General features: G+C 47.7%; 1 protein-coding gene across 2 annotated transcripts in view; it reads right to left on the bottom strand.

Moving 5' to 3' along the window:
• The window catches only part of kiaa0930, a 75,747-nt gene extending 57,818 nt beyond the window's left edge, over positions 1-17,929 (bottom strand). For both annotated transcript variants that reach the window (XM_029743886.1, XM_029743887.1), the window contains exon 1: positions 17,332-17,929. In XM_029743886.1, coding sequence (XP_029599746.1) covers positions 17,332-17,482 — 151 coding nt within the window. In that variant the 5' untranslated portion in view covers positions 17,483-17,929. The remainder of the gene's footprint in view (positions 1-17,331) is intronic.
• Between the last annotated feature and the right edge of the window lie 8,730 nt (positions 17,930-26,659).

Here is a 26,659-nt window from a genome sequence, read left to right as displayed (position 1 = left end):
AGATAAAATGACATAAAATAATGACAGTAAAAGCTTATTGTCGTCTATCAACAACGACAAGCCACCGGGGTCTGACAACTTGGAAGGAAAAATTACAGAGGATAATAGCGGCCGATATTGCCACTCCTATTTGCCATGTTTTCAAATCGAAGCCTACTAGAAAGTGTGCCCCCTCAGGCCTGGAGGGAAGCTGAAGTAAAGCCCACTTTATTGGCTCAAACAGCCAACCAATCATCCTGCTAACAACCCATATTCATTTCGTTTGAGCCAATAAAAAGTGCGCTTCGCTATTCTTGGGTAGCGGAATGACCTTTGCTTCCCTCCAGGCCTGAGGGCAACAGGCTCTCTAGTAGGCTTAGATTGGAAAAATTGTTGTTGTTGTTGTTGTTTACATAATTTCCTCAGAACGTTTCATGTATTTTTTTTTACCTACAGCCAGAAATAACTTTGGGATTAGATCGGCCGATCAGATATTCAACATCCCTGCCCCTGGATCCTTTGTTTGCAGCTCTACTCATCTCGGGGAACTGCACCATAACGCTGACGAAGAGGGTAGAAGGAGCCGGGACCCCTAGTCTGATTCAGGAGACGTGCGTCACATCTACCGCCTCAGAGTATATTACTCGCTAACGTTCAGTCCCTGGACAATAAAAGTAGACGAGTTCAGGGCGAGGATCTCCTTCCAAAGAGATATCGTGGACTGTAACATACTCTGTTTTACGGAATCATGGCTCTCTACGGATATATTGTCCCTGTCCATTCAGCCAGCTGGGGTCCTCCGTCCATCGCGCAGACAGGAAACAAGAACTCTCCGGGTAAAAGAAAAGCGGAGAAGTTTGTTTCATGATTAACTAATCTTCATCGTCACTGCCGAGTATATCCCCCTCCCAAAGCCGACACCATGACGACTCTCAAGGAACTACATTGGACTATGTGCAAACTGGAAAACCACATATCCCGCGGCCGCATTTATCGTAGCTGGGGACTTCAATAAAGGAAATCAGAGGAAATTGCTACACGCGCATCACGGACCCTGGATCATTGCCACTCTCTCTTCTGGGACGGCTACAAAGCCCTCCCCATCCTTCCCTTCAGCAAATCAAATCACGCCTCCATTTTGCTCCTCCCCGCCTATTAGGTAGAAACTTAAAAACAGGAAGCACCCGTGTTAAGGTCTGTTCAACGCTGGTCTGACCAAATCGGAATCTACGCTTCAAGATGGTTTTGATCACGCGGTCTAGAAAATGTTTTGGGTCGCCTCAGAATCGTATGGACATAAACACTGACTGGGTTCATCAGGAAGTTCATAGATGATGTCGTTTCCACTCTGATGATTAGAAGGTATCCCAACCAGAAACCGTGGATAGATGGAAGCATTCACGCAAAACGGAAAAGGGGGCGAACCACTGCATTAAACACGGCAAGGTGACTGGGAACATGGACGTGAAACAAACATACAAGCTATGCCCTCCGTAAGGGAATCAAGGAGTCAAAATGACAGTACGGAAGACAAAACGTGGAGTTGCAATTTCAACTGCTCAGACGCGAGACGTATGTGGCAGGGACTCCAGACAATCACGTCGAAGACATTGACATCTCTCGCTCCAAGACAAGCTAAAACACCTTCGCCCGCTTCGAAGAATACAACATCGAGCCCCTAACGCTCTCGAGGACTGTGTACCCTCCTTCTCCATGGCTGACGTGAGTAAGTCATTTAAGCGTGTTAACCCTCGCGAGGCTGCAGGCCCAGACGGTATCCCAAGCTGCATTCTCAGAGCATGTGCAAACCAGCCGGCTGATGAAGTGTTAACGGACATATTCAATCTCTCCCTATCCCAGTCTGCTGTCCCCACATGCTTCAAGATGGCCACCATTGTTGCTGTAGCCAAGAATGCGAAGGGAACTGAATTAAATTACTAAATCACCCCGTAGCACTCATATTGTCATGATGAAGTGATTTGAGAGGCAAGTTAAGCACCACTTCCACTTTACCCAACACCCTAAACCCACCTCAATTCACATACCGCCCTAACAGATCCAAAGAAACAGTTAGGTAGCCCTCTCCTGTAATCCACCACCAGCCTGGTAGGCCCTCTCCTGTAATCCACAACCAGCCTGGTAGGCCCTCTCCTGTAATCCACCACCAGCCTGGTAGACCCTCTCCTGTAATCCACCACCAGCCTGGTAGACCCTCGCCTGTAATCCACCACCAGCCTGGTAGGCCCTCGCCTGTAATCCACCACCAGCCTGGTAGGCCCTCTCCTGTAATCCACCACCAGCCTGGTAGGCCCTCTCCTGTAATCCACCACCAATCTGGTAGGCCCTTTCCTGTAATCCACAACCAGCCTGGTAGGTCTACTACTAGAGAACAGCAGCAGCACCAGAGAGACGTTGATAAAGCGCTGGTCTATATATGGAGTAGAGCTCCTCTCCCAGAGAGACGTTGATAAAGCGCTGGTCTATATATGGACTACAGCTCCTCTCCCAGAGAGACGTTAATAAAGCGCTGGTCTATATATGGAGTAGAGCTCCTCTCCCAGAGAGACGTTGATAAAGCGCTGGTCTATATATGGAGTAGAGCTCCTCTCCCAGAGAGACGTTAATAAAGCGCTGGTCTATATATGGAGTAGAGCTCCTCTCCCAGAGAGACGTTGATAAAGCGCTGGTCTATATATGGACTACAGCTCCTCTCCCAGAGAGACGTTAATAAAGCGCTGGTCTATATATGGAGTAGAGCTCCTCTCCCAGAGAGACGTTGATAAAGCGCTGGTCTATATATGGACTACAGCTCCTCTCCCAGAGAGACGTTAATAAAGCGCTGGTCTATATATGGACTACAGCTCCTCTCCCAGAGAGACGTTGATAAAGCGCTGGTCTATATATGGAGTAGAGCTCCTCTCCCAGAGAGACGTTGATAAAGCGCTGGTCTATATATGGAGTAGAGCTCCTCTCCCAGAGAGACGTTGATAAAGCGCTGGTCTATATATGGAGTAGAGCTCCTCTCCCAGAGAGACGTTGATAAAGCGCTGGTCTATATATGGAGTAGAGCTCCTCTCCCAGAGAGACGTTGATAAAGCGCTGGTCTATATATGGAGTAGAGCTCCTCTCCCAGAGAGACGTTAATAAAGCGCTGGTCTATATATGGACTACAGCTCCTCTCCCTCCCAGAGAGACGTTAATAAAGCGCTGGTCTATATATGGAGTAGAGCTCCTCTCCCAGAGAGACGTTGATAAAGCGCTGGTCTATATATGGAGTAGAGCTCCTCTCCCTCCCAGAGAGACGTTGATAAAGCGCTGGTCTATATATGGAGTAGAGCTCCTCTCCCTCCCAGAGAGACGTTGATAAAGCGCTGGTCTATATATGGAGTAGAGCTCCTCTCCCAGAGAGACGTTGATAAAACGCTGGTCTATATATGGAGTAGAGCTCCTCTCCCAGAGAGACGTTGATAAAACGCTGGTCTATATATGGAGTAGAGCTCCTCTCCCAGAGAGACGTTGATAAAGCGCTGGTCTATATATGGAGTAGAGCTCCTCTCCCTCCCAGAGAGACGTTAATAAAGCGCTGGTCTATATATGGAGTAGAGCTCCTCTCCCAGAGAGACGTTAATAAAGCGCTGGTCTATATATGGACTACAGCTCCTCTCCCAGAGAGACGTTGATAAAGCGCTGGTCTATATATGGAGTAGAGCTCCTCTCCCAGAGAGACGTTAATAAAGCGCTGGTCTATATATGGAGTAGAGCTCCTCTCCCAGAGAGACGTTGATAAAGCGCTGGTCTATATATGGAGTAGAGCTCCTCTCCCAGAGAGATGTTGATAAAGCGCTGGTCTATATATGGAGTACAGCTCCTCTCCCTCCCAGAGAGACGTTGATAAAGCGCTGGTCTATATATGGAGTAGAGCGCCTCTCCCAGAGAGACGTTAATAAAGCGCTGGTCTATATATGGAGTAGAGCTCCTCTCCCAGAGAGACGTTGATAAAGCGCTGGTCTATATATGGAGTAGAGCTCCTCTCCCAGAGAGACGTTGATAAAGCGCTGGTCTATATATGGAGTAGAGCTCCTCTCCCAGAGAGACGTTGATAAAGCGCTGGTCTATATATGGAGTAGAGCTCCTCTCCCAGAGAGACGTTAATAAAGCGCCGGTCTATATATGGAGTAGAGCTCCTCTCCCAGAGAGACGTTGATAAAGCGCCGGTCTATATATGGAGTAGAGCTCCTCTCCCAGAGAGACGTTGATAAAGCGCTGGTCTATATATGGAGTAGAGCTCCTCTCCCAGAGAGACGTTGATAAAGCGCTGGTCTATATATGGAGTAGAGCTCCTCTCCCAGAGAGACGTTGATAAAGCGCTGGTCTATATATGGAGTAGAGCTCCTCTCCCTCCCAGAGAGACGTTGATAAAGCGCTGGTCTATATATGGAGTAGAGCTCCTCTCCCAGAGAGACGTTGATAAAGCGCTGGTCTATATATGGAGTAGAGCTCCTCTCCCAGAGAGACGTTGATAAAGCGCTGGTCTATATATGGAGTAGAGCTCCTCTCCCAGAGAGACGTTGATAAAGCGCTGGTCTATATATGGACTACAGCTCCTCTCCCAGAGAGACGTTGATAAAGCGCTGGTCTATATATGGAGTAGAGCTCCTCTCCCAGAGAGACGTTGATAAAGCGCTGGTCTATATATGGAGTAGAGCTCCTCTCCCAGAGAGATGTTGATAAAGCGCTGGTCTATATATGGAGTAGAGCTCCTCTCCCAGAGAGACGTTGATAAAGCGCTGGTCTATATATGGAGTAGAGCTCCTCTCCCAGAGAGACGTTGATAAAGCGCTGGTCTATATATGGAGTAGAGCTCCTCTCCCAGAGAGACGTTAATAAAGCGCTGGTCTATATATGGAGTAGAGCTCCTCTCCCAGAGAGACGTTGATAAAGCGCTGGTCTATATATGGAGTAGAGCTCCTCTCCCAGAGAGACGTTGATAAAGCGCTGGTCTATATATGGAGTAGAGCTCCTCTCCCTCCCAGAGAGACGTTAATAAAGCGCTGGTCTATATATGGAGTAGAGCTCCTCTCCCAGAGAGACGTTAATAAAGCGCTGGTCTATATATGGACTACAGCTCCTCTCCCAGAGAGACGTTGATAAAGCGCTGGTCTATATATGGAGTAGAGCTCCTCTCCTTCCCAGAGAGACGTTGATAAAGCGCTGGTCTATATATGGAGTAGAGCTCCTCTCCCAGAGAGACGTTGATAAAGCGCTGGTCTATATATGGAGTAGAGCGCCTCTCCCAGAGAGACGTTGATAAAGCGCTGGTCTATATATGGAGTAGAGCTCCTCTCCCAGAGAGACGTTGATAAAGCGCTGGTCTATATATGGACTACAGCTCCTCTCCCAGAGAGACGTTGATAAAGCGCTGGTCTATATATGGAGTAGAGCTCCTCTCCCAGAGAGACGTTGATAAAGCGCTGGTCTATATATGGAGTAGAGCTCCTCTCCCAGAGAGACGTTGATAAAGCGCTGGTCTATATATGGAGTACAGCTCCTCTCCCAGAGAGACGTTGATAAAGCGCTGGTCTATATATGGAGTAGAGCTCCTCTCCCAGAGAGACGTTGATAAAGCGCTGGTCTATATATGGAGTAGAGCTCCTCTCCCAGAGAGACGTTAATAAAGCGCTGGTCTATATATGGAGTAGAGCTCCTCTCCCAGAGAGACGTTGATAAAGCGCTGGTCTATATATGGAGTAGAGCTCCTTTCCCAGAGAGACGTTAATAAAGCGCTGGTCTATATATGGAGTAGAGCTCCTCTCCCAGAGAGACGTTAATAAAGCGCTGGTCTATATATGGAGTAGAGCTCCTCTCCCAGAGAGACGTTGATAAAGCGCTGGTCTATATATGGAGTAGAGCTCCTCTCCCAGAGAGACGTTGATAAAGCGCTGGTCTATATATGGAGTAGAGCTCCTCTCCCAGAGAGACGTTGATAAAGCGCTGGTCTATATATGGAGTAGAGCTCCTCTCCCAGAGAGACGTTGATAAAGCGCTGGTCTATATATGGAGTAGAGCTCCTCTCCCAGAGAGACGTTGATAAAGCGCTGGTCTATATATGGAGTAGAGCTCCTCTCCCAGAGAGACGTTGATAAAGCGCTGGTCTATATATGGAGTAGAGCTCCTCTCCCTCCCAGAGAGACGTTGATAAAGCACTGGTCTATATATGGAGTAGAGCTCCTCTCCCTCCCAGAGAGACGTTGATAAAGCGCTGGTCTATATATGGAGTAGAGCTCCTCTCCCTCCCAGAGAGACGTTGATAAAGCGCTGGTCTATATATGGAGTAGAGCTCCTCTCCCAGAGAGACGTTGATAAAGCGCTGGTCTATATATGGAGTAGAGCTCCTCTCCCAGAGAGACGTTGATAAAGCGCTGGTCTATATATGGAGTAGAGCTCCTCTCCCAGAGAGACGTTGATAAAGCGCTGGTCTATATATGGAGTAGAGCTCCTCTCCCTCCCAGAGAGACGTTGATAAAGCGCTGGTCTATATATGGAGTAGAGCTCCTCTCCCAGAGAGACGTTGATAAAGCGCTGGTCTATATATGGAGTAGAGCTCCTCTCCCAGAGAGACGTTGATAAAGCGCTGGTCTATATATGGACTACAGCTCCTCTCAGCTCTGTTCTGTTCCTGAACACTTTTCTAGAACAACTCATGACAACAGGAGAAGTAGAAATCACCTAAATCTATTCTTGTGTTTCTCCTCAGTCAAAAATGTTAGGCTATAAATGTGACTATTTCTATTACAACTATTTCAGTTGACTTTATACTACAAGACCAGCGCTCTGATGCGGTCTGTCAAAACAGGAAACTATAATATAAAACACATACTGTTGTCACAGAGGAACACACACACACACACACACACACACGCTACCTCGTCAAAGAGATTAGACAGACCAACTTGGTCTGAGAGAGGCACAGAGGAGAGAGAGACAGACAGGAGAGAGAGAGACAGACAGACGAGAGAGAGACAGCGAGAGAGATATGATACAGGACCTCATTGTCCTATAACCTGCAGTCCTCCTCAAGATGCTCATAGAGCAACAGTAACTAGAGTAGAGGACTGGGTAGTGGGGCGGGGAGTCAGAGGGCCGTGGCCATCAGTAACTAGAGTAGAGGACTGGGTAGCGGGGCGGGGAGTCAGAGGGCCGTGGCCATCAGTAACTAGAGTAGAGGACTGGGTAGTGGGGCGGGGAGTCAGAGGGCCGTGGCCATCAGTAACTAGAGTAGAGGACTGGGTAGTGGGGCGGGGAGTCAGAGGGCCGTGGCCATCAGTAACTAGAGTAGAGGACTGGGTAGTGGGGCAGGGAGTCAGAGGGCCGTGGCCATCAGTAACTAGAGTAGAGGACTGGGTAGGGGGGCGGGGAGTCAGAGGGCCGTGGCCATCAGTAACTAGAGTAGAGGACTGGGTAGCGGGGCGGGGAGTCAGAGGGCCGTGGCCATCAGTAACTAGAGTAGAGGACTGGGTAGGGGGGCAGGGAGTCAGAGGGCCGTGGCCATCAGTAACTAGAGTAGAGGACTGGGTAGCGGGGCGGGGAGTCAGAGGGCCGTGGCCATCAGTAACTAGAGTAGAGGACTGGGTAGTGGGGCGGGGAGTCAGAGGGCCGTGGCCATCAGTAACTAGAGTAGAGGACTGGGTAGCGGGGCGGGGAGTCAGAGGGCCGTGGCCATCAGTAACTAGAGTAGAGGACTGGGTAGTGGGGCGGGGAGTCAGAGGGCCGTGGCCATCAGTAACTAGAGTAGAGGACTGGGTAGTGGGGCAGGGAGTCAGAGGGCCGTGGCCATCAGTAACTAGAGTAGAGGACTGGGTAGTGGGGCAGGGAGTCAGAGGGCCGTAGCCATCAGTAACTAGAGTAGAGGACTGGGTAGAGGGGCGGGGAGTCAGAGGGCCGTGGCCATCAGTAACTAGAGTAGAGGACTGGGTAGTGGGGCGGGGAGTCAGAGGGCCGTGGCCATCAGTAACTAGAGTAGAGGACTGGGTAGCGGGGCGGGGAGTCAGAGGGCCGTGGCCATCAGTAACTAGAGTAGAGGACTGGGTAGTGGGGCAGGGAGTCAGAGGGCCGTGGCCATCAGTAACTAGAGTAGAGGACTGGGTAGTGGGGCAGGGAGTCAGAGGGCCGTGGCCATCAGTAACTAGAGTAGAGGACTGGGTAGTGGGGCGGGGAGTCAGAGGGCCGTGGCCAACTGGCCCGTTGATCTGTATCCGTGATATCCAAAGCTTCCTCAAAATGGGAGATGACGTGTCCATCCATTTTCACAAAAACAAAAAAAATTCAGATGAGTTGAACTCTTGACGGGTCGACAGATGCGTTTGCCAAATTATCGACACACTCCACACAGACTACGAACCCCAAAAACGAATCTGTTTGTCCGCGCCCATAGGAACCATACAGCATTCTTGATAACAGGGGACCAGGGGTCCTATAGAGACAGTAGAGTCCTCATACCATCCGACTATCACTGACTCCACATCACGGCCAAGCAGGGGCCCCACGGCGCCAAGCAGGGGCCCACAGCGCCAAGCAGGGGCCCACAGCGCCAAGCAGGTGCCCACAGCGCCAAGCAGGGGTCCCACAGCGCCAAGCAGGGGCCCCACAGCGCCAAGCAGGGCCCCACAGCGCCAAGCAGGGGTCCCACAGCGCCAAGCAGGGGCCCCACAGCGCCAAGCAGGGCCCCACAGCGCCAAGCAGGGGCCCCACAGCGCCAAGCAGGGCCCCACAGCGCCAAGCAGGGGCCCACAGCGCCACAGAACAACGTGTGGAAGCCAATCAACAACAGAAATGGCATCAACACCTTGGTTGTCTGTAACCTTTAAAACAGTGTAACCTTTAATAACCTTCGGAAAGCCGCGGTCAGACGGAAAGCTTTCACAGCGGATGATGCCGTTCCTGTTTTTAAATCCCACATAGAAAAAAAGGGTTCTGCACTACTCCTGCTGCCAGACAGGGCCACAATGTTGTCTTGTTCCCCCCCCCCCCAACACCAGACAGGGCCACAGTGTTGTCTTGTTCCCCCCCATCACCAGACAGGGCCACAATGTTGTCTTGTTCCCCCCCCCCCAACACCAGACAGGGCCACAGTGTTGTCTTGTTCCCCCCCATCACCAGACAGGGCCACAATGTTGTCTTGTTCCCCCCCCCCCCAACACCAGACAGGGCCACAGTGTTGTCTTGTTCCCCCCCCCATCACCACACAGGGCCACAGTGTTGTCTTGTTCCCCCCCCCCATCACCAGACAGGGCCACAGTGTCGTCTTGTTCCCCCCCCATCACCAGACAGGGCCACAGTGTCGTCTTGTTCCCCCCCCCCATCACCAGACAGGGCCACAGTGTTGTCTTGTTCCCCCCCCCCATCACCAGACAGGGCCACAGTGTCGTCTTGTTCCCCCCCCCCATCATCAGACAGGGCCACAGTGTTGTCTTGTTCACCCCCCCCCCCCCCCCATCATCAGACAGGGCCACAGTGTTGTCTTGTCCCCCCCCCCCATCACCAGACAGGGCCACAGTGTCGTCTTGTTCACCCCCCATCACCAGACAGGGCCACAGTGTTGTCTTGTCCCCCCCAATCACCAGACAGGGCCACAGTGTCGTCTTGTTCACCCCCCATCACCAGACAGGGCCACAGTGTTGTCTTGTCGTCCCCCCCCATCACCAGACAGGGCCACAGTGTCGTCTTGTTCCCCCCCCCCCCCCCATCACCAGACAGGGCCACAGTGTTGTCTTGTTCCCCCCCATCACCAGACAGGGCCACAGTGTCGTCTTGTTCCCCCCCCCCCCCCATCACCAGACAAGGCCACAGTGTCGTCGTCCCCCATATCTATGCTGCGGGGCTAGGGTCAGTTCTCTCTCCCTCCTCCTCCTCAAGGACCTGAGCCCGAAGACCATCCCTCAGGACTACCTGGTCTCCTGGCTGTCCCCTGTTTCCAGTCCACCTGGTCGTGCTGCTGATCCAGTCTCTGCTGTTCTGCCTGCGGCTACGGAACCTTGACCTGTTCACCAGACGTGCTACCTTGTCCCCAAACACTGGCTATTCATACGGCCTTTCAATTAGTCATTAGATGTTAAAATGTCCATCCATTCATCCTTCAGTGATAACAGTAACAGAGCTATTGATTAGATGCATAAAATGTCTCTGAGAGAAAGACACTGACATCAGACACGAGGAGACCCGGCGCTCTCTGCGGCGACGCCATATTGACACGAGGAGACCCGGCGCTCTCTGCGGCGACGCCATATTGACACGAGGAGACCCGGCGCTCTCTGCGGCGACGCCATATTGACACGAGGAGACCCGGCGCGCTCTGCGGCGACGCCATATTGACACGAGGAGACCCACGCGCTCTCTACGGCGACGCCATATTGACACCAGAATACAGATGACACATCCGTGACAGAACAATACCACTACTGACAGACAAACAAACGCTTGGCAAATCACCACCGTTTCCAGATTACAATGCAGACTAGCGTTCTGAGGTCATCCCTCAGATTACAATGCAGACTAGCGTTCTGAGGTCACCCCTCAGATTACAATGCAGACTAGCGTTCTGAGGTCACCCCTCAGATTACAATGCAGACTAGCGTTCTGAGGTCACCCCTCAGATTACAATGCAGACTAGCGTTCTGAGGTCACCCCTCAGATTACAATGCAGACTAGCGTTCTGAGGTCACCCCTCAGATTACAATGCAGACTAGCGTTCTGAGGTCACCCCTCAGATTACAATGCAGACTAGCGTTCTGAGGTCACCCCTCAGATTACAATGCAGACTAGCGTTCTGAGGTCACCCCTCAGATTACAATGCAGACTAGCGTTCTGAGGTCACCCCTCAGATTACAATGCAGACTAGCGTTCTGAGGTCACCCCTCAGATTACAATGCAGACTAGTGTTCTGAGGTCACCCCTCAGATTACAATGCAGACTAGTGTTCTGAGGTCACCCCTCAGATTACAATGCAGACTAGTGTTCTGAGGTCACCCCTCAGATTACAATGCAGACTAGCGTTCTGTGGTCACCCCTCAGATTACAATGCAGACTAGCGTTCTGTGGTCACCCCTCAGATTACAATGCAGACTAGCGTTCTGAGGTCACCCCTCAGATTACAATGCAGACTAGTGTTAGGAGGTCACCCCTCAGATTACAATGCAGACTAGCGTTCTGAGGTCACCCCTCAGATTACAATGCAGACTAGCGTTCTGAGGTCACCCCTCAGATTACAATGCAGACTAGCGTTCTGAGGTCACCCCTCAGATTACAATGCAGACTAGCGTTCTGAGGTCACCCCTCAGATTACAATGCAGACTAGCGTTCTGAGGTCACCCCTCAGATTACAATGCAGACTAGTGTTCTGAGGTCACCCCTCAGATTACAATGCAGACTAGTGTTCTGAGGTCACCCCTCAGATTACAATGCAGACTAGTGTTCTGAGGTCACCCCTCAGATTACAATGCAGACTAGCGTTCTGTGGTCACCCCTCAGATTACAATGCAGACTAGCGTTCTGTGGTCACCCCTCAGATTACAATGCAGACTAGCGTTCTGAGGTCACCCCTCAGATTACAATGCAGACTAGTGTTAGGAGGTCACCCCTCAGATTACAATGCAGACTAGCGTTCTGAGGTCACCCCTCAGATTACAATGCAGACTAGCGTTCTGTGGTCACCCCTCAGATTACGCTGTTGAACCCATTGCTTTCTGTAGACGAGCCTAGATGTTGCATTCACCTTGACACTCAGAGATAAACCTGTCTTCAGTCCACACTGGGCTACCAGAGAGACTACATTTAGATGGTCATACAGTATACCAGGGGCGGCAGGGTAGCCTAGTGGTTAGAGGCAGGTAGCCTAGTGGTTAGAGGCAGGTAGCCTAGTGGTTAGAGACAGGTGGCCTAGTGGTTAGAGGCAGGTAGCCTAGTGGTTAGAGCAGGTAGCCTAATGGTTAGAGGAGGCGGGTAGCCTAGTGGTTAGAGGCAGGTGGCCTAGTGGTTAGAGACAGGTAGCCTAGTGGTTAGAGGCAGGTGGCCTAGTGGTTAGAGGAGGCGGGTAGCCTAGTGGTTAGAGGAGGCGGGTAGCCTAGTGGTTAGAGGCAGGTGGCCTAGTGGTTAGAGGCAGGTGGCCTAGTGGTTAGAGGCAGGCGGCCTAGTGGTTAGAGGCAGGCGGCCTAGTGGTTAGAGGCAGGTGGCCTAGTGGTTAGAGGCAGGTAGCCTAGTGGTTAGAGGCAGGTAGCCTAGTGGGTAGAGGCAGGTAGCCTAGTGGCCTAGTGGTTAGAGCGTTGGACTAGTAACCAGCAGGTAGCCTAGTGGTTAGAGACAGGTAGCCTAGTGTTAGAGGCAGGTAGCCTAGTGGCCTAGTGGTTAGAGGCAGGTAGCCTAGTGGTTAGAGGCAGGTAGCCTAGTGGTTAGAGGCAGGTAGCCTAGTGGTTAGAGGCAGGTAGCCTAGTGGGTAGAGGCAGGTAGTCTGGTGGGTAGAGGCAGGTAGCCTAGTGGTTAGAGCAGGTAGCCTAGTGGTTAGAGGCAGGTAGCCTAGTGGTTAGAGGCAGGTAGTCTGGTGGTTAGAGGCAGGTAGCCTAGTGGTTAGAGGCAGGTAGCCTAGTGGTTAGAGCGTTGGACTAGTAACCAGCAGGTAGCCTAGTGGTTAGAGGCAGGTAGTCTAGTGGTTAGAGGCAGGTAGCCTAGTGGTTAGAGCGTTGGACTAGTAACCAGCAGGTAGCCTAGTATCCGAAAGGTTGCTGGATCAAATCCCTGAGCTGACAAGGTAAAAATCTGTTGTTCTGCCCCTGAACAAGGCAGTTAACCCCACTGTTCCCCGGGAGGCCGTCATTGAAAATAAGAATTTGTTCTTAACTGACTTGCCTCGTTAAATAAAAGGTTAAATAAACAATTATTTCTTGCTGATATGAAAGAGAGGTTCCTTTTATGTTTCAGAAACCGTAGCATGCGATGCCCAACGCTCTGAACGTTAAAACCTATCTTAACAAAACTCCCCCGGTCATCTGTCCCGTTTCTGAAACTTCGCCATTTCCTAACACTGTAGCTCCACATGCCCAGTTTTCTGAAACAAATCACGTTGCTTCATGGACAGCTAGTGTCTGTCTGTGTGTCTTCATAGTGCACCTACCAGTGGACTGATGAGGAATGAGGTAGCCTCAACGGCCCTAAACTGTCGGCTATAGTGTTGTAGACCTTGTGATAGTCCATGTGAATATTATTGGATCACCAGGCCACCAGACTCGTCCCTGGCCAGGAGAAGGGGGGGATTCTGGGTGTTCAACTTTGGCATCAGGAAGTTTATTTTTGGACTTTTTGAAAACCACATGATAGAAACATTTGAATGATTTAATGTTTTCAGGCTATAGCAACCGCAGGGAACTGGGATTGTGAATAGCAATAACATCAGTAACTGTGTGTATTTTTTTTTTTTCTTCAATGTTTCTGTACCACCGCTGCCTCCTAAAATAGGCCATTCTCATTGTAATGTCACCCACAGCTGCACACCTGCCTAAAGGCAAATTATCATATGAAGGGCATTAGAGATGAGCTCCAGCTAGGTTATTCAGGAATAAAAATGAACCCAAATCGTTTAATTTTTAAAAGCAGCCTGGAAAGCATCTGTTGTGGAAACAAAACGGGTGTATTCATTAGTGCACATCGGAAAAACAGAAACTTTTGCACAATTTCAGGTATGTACCTTTTACGTTTCAGCACCTGTGTTTTCCGTTTTGCCTCCTAGTGATCACACCCCGCGCTCGGCAACAGGCCTCTAGTTGGCGATGAGGCACGAGGGGGTATATGGCCGATATACCACGGCTAAGGGCTGTTCAAGATAACACATTCCTGTAAAATGAGCCTTTTGTAATGAGCATCAGGTGTATTCTACTGTCAGTACTGTGAATACAGTATTTATTTAACCTTTTATTTAACCAGGCAAGTCAGTTAGGAAACAAATTCTAATTTACAATGACGGCCTCCCGGGGAACAGTGGGTTAACTGCCTTGTTCAGGGGGCAGAACGACAGATTTTTACCTTGTCGGCTCGGGGATTCGATCCAGCAACCTTTCGGATACTAGGCTACCTGCCTCTAACAACTAGGCTACCTGCTGGTTACTAGTCCAACGCTCTAACCACTAGGCTACCTGCCCCCCCCTCCGCCCACTAGGCTGCCCCCCCCCTCCCCCTCCCCCCACTAGGCTACCTGCCCCCCCCTCCCCCCTCTAGGCTACCTGCCCCCCCCCCCCTCCGCCCACTAGGCTACCCCCCCTCCCCTCCCCCTCCCCCCACTAGGCTACCTGCCCCCCCCCCCCCCCTCTAGGCTACCCGCCCCCCCCCCCCTCCCCCCTCTAGGCTACCTGCCCCCCCCCCCCTCCGCCCACTAGGCTACCCCCCCCCCCCCCTCCCCCTCCCCCCACTAGGCTACCTGCCCCCCCCTCCCCCCTCTAGGCTACCCGCCCCCCTCCCCCTCCCCCCACTGGGCTACCTAAATAAAATAAAAATGTAGGTCTGTCAATGTTAAAGCCTAAATAACCCGTGACATGTTTATCGCCGTAAATTGTTGACGCCATTAATCGCGTCTCCATTTTCTCCACAGCATGGAACCTCTAAGCGCACGTGTTTCCAATCAGAACCTTTTTAAATGCAGAACACGGAACACGGAACACGGAACACGGCTGCAGTAAAGACTTGCAATGTTTGTGTCTTTCTGCTGCAGGTTGGTGCGCGTGTCGCGGGCCATTTTACACTACTTGCATGTCGCAACTTTTTTTTCCCCAAATGACTTTTTATCAAACTACTGGTCTACTGAAACATTGATCAGACCTGCTGAAACATTGATCAGAGGGAGCAGACCTACTGAAACATTGATCAGACCTACTGAAACATTGATCAGAGGGAGTAGACCTACTGAAACATTGATCAGACCTACTGAAACATTGATCAGAGGGAGTAGACCTACTGAAACATTGATCAGACCTACTGAAACATTGATCAGAGGGAGTAGGTCTACTGAAACATTGATCAGAGGGAGCAGACCTACTGAAACATTGATCAGACCTACTGAAACATTGATCAGACCTACTGAAACATTGATCAGAGGGAGTAGACCTACTGAAACATTGATCAGAGGGAGCAGACCTACTGAAACATTGATCAGAGGGAGCAGGCCTACTGAAACATTGATCAGAGGGAGCAGACCTACTGAAACATTGATCAGACCTACTGAAACATTGATCAGAGGGAGTAGACATACTGAAACATTGATCAGACCTACTGAAACATTGATCAGAGGGAGTAGGCCTACTGAAACATTGATCAGAGGGAGTAGGCCTACTGAAACATTGATCAGACCTACTGAAACATTGATCAGAGGGAGTAGACCTACTGAAACATTGATCAGAGGGAGTAGACCTACTGAAACATTGATCAGAGGGAGTAGACCTACTGAAACATTGATCAGAGGGAGTAGACCTACTGAAACATTGATCAGAGGGAGTAGACCTACTGAAACATTGATCAGACCTACTGAAACATTGATCAGAGGGAGTAGACCTACTGAAACATTGATCAGAGGGAGTAGACCTACTGAAACATTGATCAGAGGGAGTAGACCTACTGAAACATTGATCAGACCTACTGAAACATTGATCAGAGGGAGTAGACCCACTGAAACATTGATCAGGGAGAGTAGACCTACTGAAACATTGATCAGACCTGCTGAAACATCGATCAGAGGGAGTAGACCTACTGAAACATTGATCAGGGAGAGTAGACCTACTGAAACATTGATCAGACCTACTGAAACATTGATCAGAGGGAGTAGACCTACTGAAACATTGACAGCTGTAGCCATGTTAGAAAACGTTTGTTGTTGTTTACGGTGAAAATGCTATTAAAACATTCTGATGTAGATAATTTTGTGTTTCCATCCTTTTACAATTAAAGCATAGTACGCCTGTAACACAATGCACTGCTTCAAAATAAACAATACAAAGATTAAATCGCGATTAACTAAATGAATTATTTGAATAGTTTGACAGCCCTAGTTAAATTAGTACACACGTTTATAGGGTAGTGTTTCCACACGGCCATATCTCAATGTTAAAATCGCTTGTTTATGGAAGACATATGCAGCCATCTGTGATAATTATATTTAATCAAAATATTAAAATGAAACATACAACAATGTCAACGACTTTACTGAGTTTACAGTTCATATAAGGAAAATCAGTCCATTGAATTAAATAAATGATGAGGCCCTAGTCTATGGATTTCACATGACCGGGCAGCGGAGGGCATAGGCCCACCCATTGGGGAGTTAGGCCCAGCCAATCAGAATGAGTTTTTACCCCACCAAGGGCTTTATTACAGACAGAAATACTCCTCAGGTTCATCAGCTGTCCGGGTGGCTGGTCTCAGACGATCCCGCAGGTGAAGAAGCCGGATGTGGAGGTCCTGGGCTGGCGTGGTTACATGTGGTCTGCGGTTGTGAGACCGGTTGGACACACTGGCAAATTCTCTAAAACGACTTTGGAGGCGGTTTATGGTAGAGAAATTAACATTCAATCCTCTGGCAACAGCTCTCGTGGACATTCGTGCAGTCAGCATGCCAATTTCACGCTCCCTCAAAACCTGAGACATCTGTGGCATTGTGTTGTTGTGACAAAACGGCACATTTTAGAGTGGCCTTTTATTGTCCCCCAGCACAAGGTGCACCTGTGTAATGATCATGCTGTTTAAAATCAGCTTCATGATATGCCACATCTATCATGTGGATGGATTATCTTGGTAAAGGAGAAATGCTCACTAACATGGACGTAAACAAAGTTGTGCAAAAACATTTGAGATAAACGTTTTTTTTTTTGTGCGTCTGGAACATTTCTGTGATCTTTTGATTTCAGCTCATTAAAAACATACAGAGACCAACAGTTTACATGCAGCATGTTCTGAACACCTGTGGGTAAGCATCACTGGGGGAGAAGTGTACTTCCTCAGCTAGATCTGTGCCAAACTGCTCCAGTAAGGATGTCATTTCTAATAGAAAACATTCTCTCTCGCTGATATCGAAGATTTAACGTTTCTAAAACGTTAAAACAGTCGGGAATTTGTAGTCTAGTTCCCAAGCAACCAACCGCGGAGAAGAGCTCGGTTTAACTGCTGAAAACCCCTACAGATAATAAATAACAAGGGTTTTTGGAGAGTTTGTCCATTACAAAGTGACATAAGTGATGAGGTGGTAGCTGTTGTCGGTGATATGACCAGACGCGATAGGCCCCCACACCAACCTAATCAACTCTACTGTGCACATTGGAAATAACTCACCAAGTCCACTGATTTCTTGTCTGATAGTAAGACGGTTCCGTTCGTCGGTTATCGCCTTCAACATGTCTTGTAGAGAACGGTCCGGTTCTCCGTTCTCCTCCTCCTCCTCCACCGGTCCGACCTTCTTACAAACACTGGGAAAGGATGCCATTCCCAGCCCGGGATCATGACAGTCCTCCCGCGGCAGATCCACCCGACCGACCGACCGGGAGAAAGACCGAGGCGGTGGGGGGATACCGGGCCGCGTCTCCACTGATAATCCACGGGATTAATTCCAGACAGTATTTCCCGAACAGCACTGTCTCCTTGTCCGGTCACGGTTAAAAGCCCTGAGTAGGAGACTTCCGTCTGGCTCTGTAGATCAGCTTGAGGAGGAATCGTCCCACTTCCTGGATATTATACACAACAACTGACAACATTTAAAGGAAAAGTCTCCATTTCCGTCGAGTTCTCGCAAATGGATATTTGGTTGAACGCTTCTATTCTAGACAAACAGTCAAATATCAGACACGTTGTAACAAATCTAATGCATGTTTCTCTTTTAGATACGTTTCTCTCGTGTGGATCAACGGGACAGGTCTGTGACGTTTCCGTCGGTCTCGAGCTGACCGGAAGGGGAGGGGGCAGCGGGTATTCGGTGCGAGCTCGCGGTGTTCTCCGAAGATGACGGAATTGGTACGAGACGTTCTTTCCGTTTTCAGGGTTCCTCCAAGTTCTAGATTAAATTATTTATATGACTGTTTATTGTTTTTTTTTTCCCCACCGACAATCGACAACTGTGAATTGCAGCTCAGCCAGTACAGTAGGGTACAGTAGGGCACAGTAGGGTACAGCCAGTACAGTAGGGTACAGTAGGGCACAGTAGGGTACAGTAGGGTACAGCCAGTACAGTAGGGTAGAGTAGGGTACAGACAGTACAGTAGGGTACAGTAGGGCACAGTAGGGTACAGTAGGGTACAGCCAGTACAGTAGGGTAGAGTAGGGTACAGACAGTACAGTAGGGTACAGTAGGGTACAGCCAGTACAGTAGGGTACAGTAGGGTACAGACAGTACAGTAGGGTACAGACAGTACAGTAGGGTACAGTAGGGTAGGGCCAGTACAGTAGGGTACAGTAGAGTACAGTAGGGTAGGGCCAGTACAGTAGGGTACAGACAGTACAGTAGGGTACAGTAGAGTACAGTAGGGTAGGGCCAGTACAGTAGGGTACAGACAGTACAGTAGGGGCCAGTCAGTACAGTAGGGTACAGACAGTACAGTAGGGGCCAGTCAGTACAGTAGGGTACAGCAAGTACAGTAGGGTACAGCCAGTACAGTAGGGTAAAAGCACAGCCTGTCTGTTTTCTAATATCAGAACTGATATGTGGGCCTACTACTGTACAAACCAAGGCATCATCACACACAGCCTAATCATGTCAATAGTTCAATAAATAGCCTGGTTCAGCGTTTATCCCACGATATGATGAAGAATGGCCGATAAAATCACCTTGTAGATCGACTCAAATATTAATGTGAGACCATAGAGAATGCTAGAGGCCTCTAGTGGCCAATAGGCCATTTTGTTTTTTTAGCATGGGCAGCGACATTGAAGGCTTTCACCATGCTTCTTTCTGACAGTTGAAAGTAGTCAACTGGTTAAGGATTCCTATGGGTTGTAGCCTCAGTGGAGATGCCCATGTTGTCACAAGACGCTATAATGGAAACCCATATAAAGATGAGTCCTCTATCTATCTCTATGCGAGAGACGGAGCGGCCATTCGCTCCCAGCTCATCTCATGTACTGGAGGCTCTCTGCCGTTTCCAGCTTGTCATTGGCCTGTGGCTCGCAGTGGCTGGAAAAGTGTCTCCCCGAGTCGCTGGCAACGAACAGCCAATCATGTGAGCCCCCTCTGATGTCATTGTTGCAAAGGGAAAAAAGATGATGTCATTTATATCCCAGGCCACAATACACCAGGATACAGACTGCTCAATAAACCAGGATACAGACTGCTCAATAAACCATACAGACTGCTCAAAAAACCAGGATACAGACTGCATCAATAAACCAGGATACAGACTACATCAATAAACCAGGATACAGACTGCTCAATAAACCAGGATACAGACTGCTCAATAAACCAGGATACAGACTGCTCAATAAACCAGGATACAGACTGCTCAATAAACCAGGATACAGACTGCTCAAAAACCAGGATACAGACTGCTCAATAAACCAGGATACAGACTGCTCAATAAACCATACAGACTGCTCAAAAAAACAGGATACAGACTGCATCAATAAACCAGGATACAGACTGCATCAATAAACCAGGATACAGACTGCTCAATAAACCAGGATACAGACTGCTCAATAAACCAGGATACAGACTACTCAATAAACCAGGATACAGACTGCTCAATAAACCAGGATACAGACTGCTCAATAAACCAGGATACAGACTGCTCAATAAACCAGGATACAGAGTGCTCAATAAACCAGGATACAGACTGCTCAATAAACCAGGATACAGACTGCTCAATAAACCAGGATACAGACTGCATCAATAAACCAGGATACAGACTGCATCAATAAACCAGGATACAGACTGCTCAATAAACCTGGATACAGACTGCTCAATAAACCAGGATACAGACTGCTCAATAAACCAGGATATAGACTGCTCAATAAACCAGGATACAGACTGCTCAATAAACCAGGATATAGACTGCTAAATAAACCAGGATATATAGACTGCTCAATAAACCAGGATACAGACTGCTCAATAAACCAGGATACAGACTGCATCAATAAACCAGGATACAGACTGCTCAATAAAGCAAGATACAGACTGCTCAATAAACCAGGATACATACTGCTCAATAAACCAGGATACAGACTGCTCAATAAACCAGGATACAGACTGCTCAAAAACCAGGATACAGACTGCTCAATAAACCAGGATACAGACTGCTCAATAAACCAGGATATATAGACTGCTCAATAAACCAGGATACAGACTGCTCAATAAACCAGGATACAGACTGCTCAATAAACCAGGATACAGACTGCATCAATAAACCAGGATACAGACTGCTCAATAAACCAGGATACAGACTGCTCAATAAACCAGGATACAGACTGCTCAATAAACCAGGATACAGACTGCTCAATAAACCAGGATACAGACTGCTCAAAAAACCAGGATACAGACTGCTCAATAAACCAGGATACAGACTGCTCAATAAACCATACAGACTGCTCAAAAAAACAGGATACAGACTGCATCAATAAACCAGGATACAGACTGCATCAATAAACCAGGATACAGACTGCTCAATAAACCAGGATACAGACTGCTCAATAAACCAGGATACAGACTACTCAATAAACCAGGATACAGACTGCTCAATAAACCAGGATACAGACTGCTCAATAAACCAGGATACAGACTGCTCAATAAACCAGGATACAGAGTGCTCAATAAACCAGGATACAGACTGCTCAATAAACCAGGATACAGACTGCTCAATAAACCAGGATACAGACTGCATCAATAAACCAGGATACAGACTGCATCAATAAACCAGGATACAGACTGCTCAATAAACCTGGATACAGACTGCTCAATAAACCAGGATACAGACTGCTCAATAAACCAGGATATAGACTGCTCAATAAACCAGGATACAGACTGCTCAATAAACCAGAATATAGACTGCTAAATAAACCAGGATATATAGACTGCTCAATAAACCAGGATACAGACTGCTCAATAAACCAGGATACAGACTGCATCAATAAACCAGGATACAGACTGCTCAATAAAGCAAGATACAGACTGCTCAATAAACCAGGATACATACTGCTCAATAAACCAGGATACAGACTGCTCAATAAACCAGGATACAGACTGCTCAAAAACCAGGATACAGACTGCTCAATAAACCAGGATACAGACTGCTCAATAAACCAGGATATATAGACTGCTCAATAAACCAGGATACAGACTGCTCAATAAACCAGGATACAGACTGCTCAATAAACCAGGATACAGACTGCATCAATAAACCAGGATACAGACTGCTCAATAAACCAGGATACAGACTGCTCAATAAACCAGGATATAGACTGCTCAATAAACCAGGATACAGACTGCTCAATAAACCAGGATACAGACTGCATCAATAAACCAGGATACAGACTGCTCAATAAACCAGGATACAGACTGCTCAATAAACCAGGATACAGACTGCTCAATAAACCAGGATACAGACTGCTCAATAAACCAGGATACAGACTGCTCAATAAACCAGGATACAGACTGCATCAATAAACCAGGATACAGACTGCATCAATAAACCAGGATACAGACTGCTCAATAAACCAGGGTACAGACTGCTCAATAAACCAGGATACAGACTGCTCAATAAACCAGGATACAGACTGCTCAATAAACCAGGATACAGACTGCATCAATAAACCAGGATACAGACTGCTCAATAAACCAGGATACAGACTGCATCAATAAACCAGGATACAGACTGCTCAATAAACCAGGATACAGACTGCATCAATAAACCAGGATACAGACTGCATCAATAAACCAGGATACAGACTGCTCAATACACCAGGATACAGACTGCTCAATACACCAGGATACAGACTGCTCAATAAACCAGGATACAGGCTGCATCAATAAACCAGGATACAGACTGCATCAATAAACCAGGATACAGACTGCTCAATACACCAGGATACAGACTGCTCAATAAACCAGGATACAGACTGCTCAATAAACCAGGATACAGACTGCATCAATAAACCAGGATACAGACTGCTCAATACACCAGGATACAGACTGCTCAATAAACCAGGATACAGACTGCTCAATAAACCAGGACACAGACTGCTCAATAAACCAGGATACAGACTGCTCAATAAACCAGGATACAGACTGCATCAATAAACCAGGATACAGACTGCATCAATAAACCAGGATACAGACTGCATCAATAAACCAGGATACAGACTGCTCAATAAACCAGGATACAGACTGCATCAATAAACCAGGATACAGACTGCTCAATACACCAGGATACAGACTGCTCAATACACCAGGATACAGACTGCTCAATAAACCAGGATACAGGCTGCATCAATAAACCAGGATACAGACTGCATCAATAAACCAGGATACAGACTGCTCAATACACCAGGATACAGACTGCTCAATAAACCAGGATACAGACTGCTCAATAAACCAGGATACAGACTGCTCAATAAACCAGGATACAGACTGCACAATAAACCAGGATACAGACTGCTCAATACACCAGGATACAGACTGCTCAATACACCAGGATACAGACTGCACAATAAACCAGGATATAGACTGCTCAATAAACCAGGATATAGACTGCTCAATAAACCAGGATACAGACTGCTCAATAAACCAGGATACAGACTGCTCAATAAACCAGGATACAGGCTGCATCAATAAACCAGGATACAGACTGCTCAATAAACCAGGATACAGACTGCATCAATAAACCAGGATACAGACTGCATCAATAAACCAGGATAAAGACTTGCTCAACAGCAGCTCTCTCCTCTCACCGGAGAACCACTATACCTATTTATACTCCTTCCAAATGGCAACCTATTTTCATTTATAGTGCACTACTTTCAACCAGAGCTCTGGTAAAAAGCTAGGTCACTATAAAGGGAATCGGATGTCATTTGGAATACAGACTAAACTACTGAAACTCATCACAGTGGCTTAGTGGGGGAAAAAAGAAATTACATGTATCTATGATTCCCATTGAGGTCGTAACAGCAACAAAAATGTTTACAACCATCTTTCCAATATTAAATATTGAGTAAATGTATTAAAAATCTGTGCAGAGTAGATGAGCCGACACTGAAACAAAAGGGAAAAAATGGTTTGTCATTTGGGACAATGTTGTATTCTGACAACCACGATTATGGCATTTTAAACACACGATATTCTGACAACCAGTGATGGGCTTTTCCTCTCCATAGATAATGACAGTAGATAAACCTGTGATACCAGTTCACTAAACCTTGGCAGAACTGGCTGGACAGGAAGTTGTGCCTGTACACAGCCCATCTGTACACAGCCCATCTGTACACAGCCCATCTGTACATAGCCCATCTGTACACAGCCCATCTGTACATAGCCCATCTGTAAATAGCCCATCTGTACACAGCCCATCTGTAAATAGCCCATCTGTACACAGCCCATCTGTACACAGCCCATCTGTACACAGCCCATCTGTACATAGCCCATCTGTAAATAGCCCATCTGTACACAGCCCATCTGTAAATAGCCCATCTGTACACAGCCCATCTGTACACAGCCCATCTGTACACAGCCCATCTGTAAATAGCCCATCTGTAAATAGCCCATCTGTAAATAGCCCATCTGTACACAGCCCATCTGTACACAGCCCATCTGTACACAGCCCATCTGTACACAGCCCATCTGTAAATAGCCCATCTGTAAATAGCCCATCTGTAAATAGCCCATCTGTACATAGCCCATCTGTACATAGCCCATCTGTAAATAGCCCATCCAACTACCTCATCCCCAAATTGTTATTTATCGTCGTGCTCTTTTGCACCCCAGTATCTCTACTTGCACATCATCATCTGCACATCTATCACTCCAGTGTTAATGCTAAATTGTAATTATTTCACCTCTATGGCCTATTTATTGCCTTACCTCCCTACTCGTCTACATTTGCACACACTGTATATAGATGTTTCTATTGTGTTATTGACTGAATGTTTGTTTATGTGTAACTCTGTGTTGTTGTATGTTGTCGAACTGCTTTGCTTTATCTTGGCCAGGTCACAGTTGTAAATGAGAACTTGTTCTCAACTATCCTAACCTGGTTAAATAAAGGACTTGTTCTTGCACAGATCTGAATGTAATACCTGGCTTACTGAACCTTGACCCCCTGGCAGTTGGCACAGACACAGATCTGAATGTAATACCTGGCTTACTGAACCTTGACCCTGGCAGTTGGCACAGACACAGATCTGAATGTATTACCTGGCTTACTGAACCTTGACCCCCTGGCAGTTGGTACAGATCTGAATGTAAAACCTGGCTTACTGAACCTTGACCCCCTGGCAGTTGGCACAGATCTGAATGTAATACCTGGCTTACTGAACCTTGACCCTGGCAGTTGGTACAGATCTGAATGTAATACCTGGCTTACTGAACCTTGACCCTGGCAGTTGGTACAGATCTGAATGTAATACCTGGCTTACTGAACCTTGACCCCCTGGCAGTTCCCACGGGGGACCAGTACGGGGGAAGAAAAAAAAAATGTATGAAATGTAGGCACTCACTACTGTAAGTCGCTCTGGATAAGAGCGTCTGCTAAATGACTAAAATGTCAAAAAATGTCAAAAATGTGTTACTTTCTTAGCTACAGTATACACATCTCCCCGGCAGATAACATCACTTATGCAGCAGCAGACAAGACATTATTGGACTCACCGTTGTTGTGCTGTGCTCACTTGAACAGGAAGGTGGCGCAGCGGTCGTTGGTGCTCAAATTTTTTCATCAAAGTCTGGCATTCTCTGGATTTCTGGTGCTTTCAAATCAACTGGAGGCCGGATTTTCAATTCCGAGTCGACAGCACGTCCAATGTTAAACGTTTATCATGTTGAACTTGTAAAAGAGCCGCTTAATCCCAGATTTGGGACCACACAGCCACCGATTCCTTCCAAACCACTCAGTTGAATTTGCGATTTCCAACTTGTTGTGTAATGTGTTTATGTCCAACGGTCGATGAGCACCGATACGTTTTATTATTTTTTTAAAAAATTTCTCTTCATATGACAAGGATCAAAAAAGGATTTGCCAGTTGATTGTCGACTTGATTCATGATGATGACTGCTAGCTAGCTAGCTAGCATGCTAACTAAGATTGTGAAAGTATGAAGTTGACATGATCAGTCCAATCAAAGCTATACTGTACATTTTAACGTGATTTGACGTCATTTTTGTATCTGTGGCCGACGACCTTGAGCGTTCTTGGATGGGGCACTTCTAATGTAACTCTATGGCAGCACCCGAAGGGGCTAGAATGTTCAAGTTCTCCTCTTACACTTGGCAGTGACGTAAAGTCCCCGTGAGTGACAGAACACTTAGCCAATCTCGGCGCAACGCTCCGTATTTTCTGCTGGCTCGCCCCACCACCACAGAAAGCACTGAGCTAGGCTGAAACGCCTGCATTTCAGAGCTGCCTTTACTCAAGAAAACAACAAAGAGACCATGTTTGTATGTGGCTTTATCAACTCAATGATTTATATTATTTTTTACATTGTTTGCAAACTGATATGTGACATGTATTAATGCCAAAATAACATGCAAAACAGGCAAGCCCCCCCCCCCCCTCAAATTGTATTTATTTATTTTTGGTAAAAATGCGGGGCTCTGCCCCACCTGCCCTGAATGTCAGGCCGCCACTGGGTGTGACCACTATTTGTCTCATGCAGCGTAACACATCTCCTTCACATCGAGTTGATCAGGCTGTTGATTGGTGGTCCTGTTTGGATGTTGTCCCCACCTCCTCTTCGACGGCTGTGTGAAGTTGTTGGATATTTGCGGGAACTGGAACACGCTGTTGTACACGTTAATCCAGAGCATCCCAAACATGCTCAATGGGTGACGTCTAGTGAGTACGCAGGCCATGGAAGAACTGGGATATTTTCAGTTTCCAGGAATTGTGTACAGATCCTTGCGACTTGGGGCCGTTCATTATCATGCTGAATCGCGGAAGATGAATGCCACAACAAGGCGCCTCAGGATCTCATCACGGTATCTTTGTGCGTTGAAATTGCCATCGATAAAATGCAATTGTGTCCGTTGTCCGTAGTTTATGCCTGCCCCATACCATAACCCCACCGCCACCATGGGGCACTCTGTTCACATCAGCAAACCGCTCATCAACACAACGCCATGCGCACGTGGTCTGTGAGGCCGGTTGTACTTACTTCCAAATTCTCAAAAACGACTTTGGAGGTGGCTTATGGTAGAGAAATGAACATTCAACAGCTCTGGTGGACATTCCTGTAGTCAGCATGCCAAGTGCATTCTCCCTCAAAACTTGACACATCTGTGGCATTGTGTTGTGTGACAAAACTGCACATTTTAGAGTGGCCTTTTATTGTCCACAGCACAAGGTGCACCTGTGTAATGATCACGCTGTTTAATCAGCTTCTTGATATGCCTCACCTGTCAGATGGATGGATTATCTTGGCAAAAGAGAAACGCTCACCAACAAGGATGTAAACAAAGTTGTGCACAAAC

Source organism: Salmo trutta, unplaced genomic scaffold (assembly GCF_901001165.1).
Source record: "Salmo trutta unplaced genomic scaffold, fSalTru1.1, whole genome shotgun sequence".
NCBI classification, from domain to species: domain Eukaryota; kingdom Metazoa; phylum Chordata; class Actinopteri; order Salmoniformes; family Salmonidae; genus Salmo; species Salmo trutta.
Note: the sequence above shows the minus strand (reverse complement) of the source record. Positions and strands in the feature narration are given on the sequence as shown.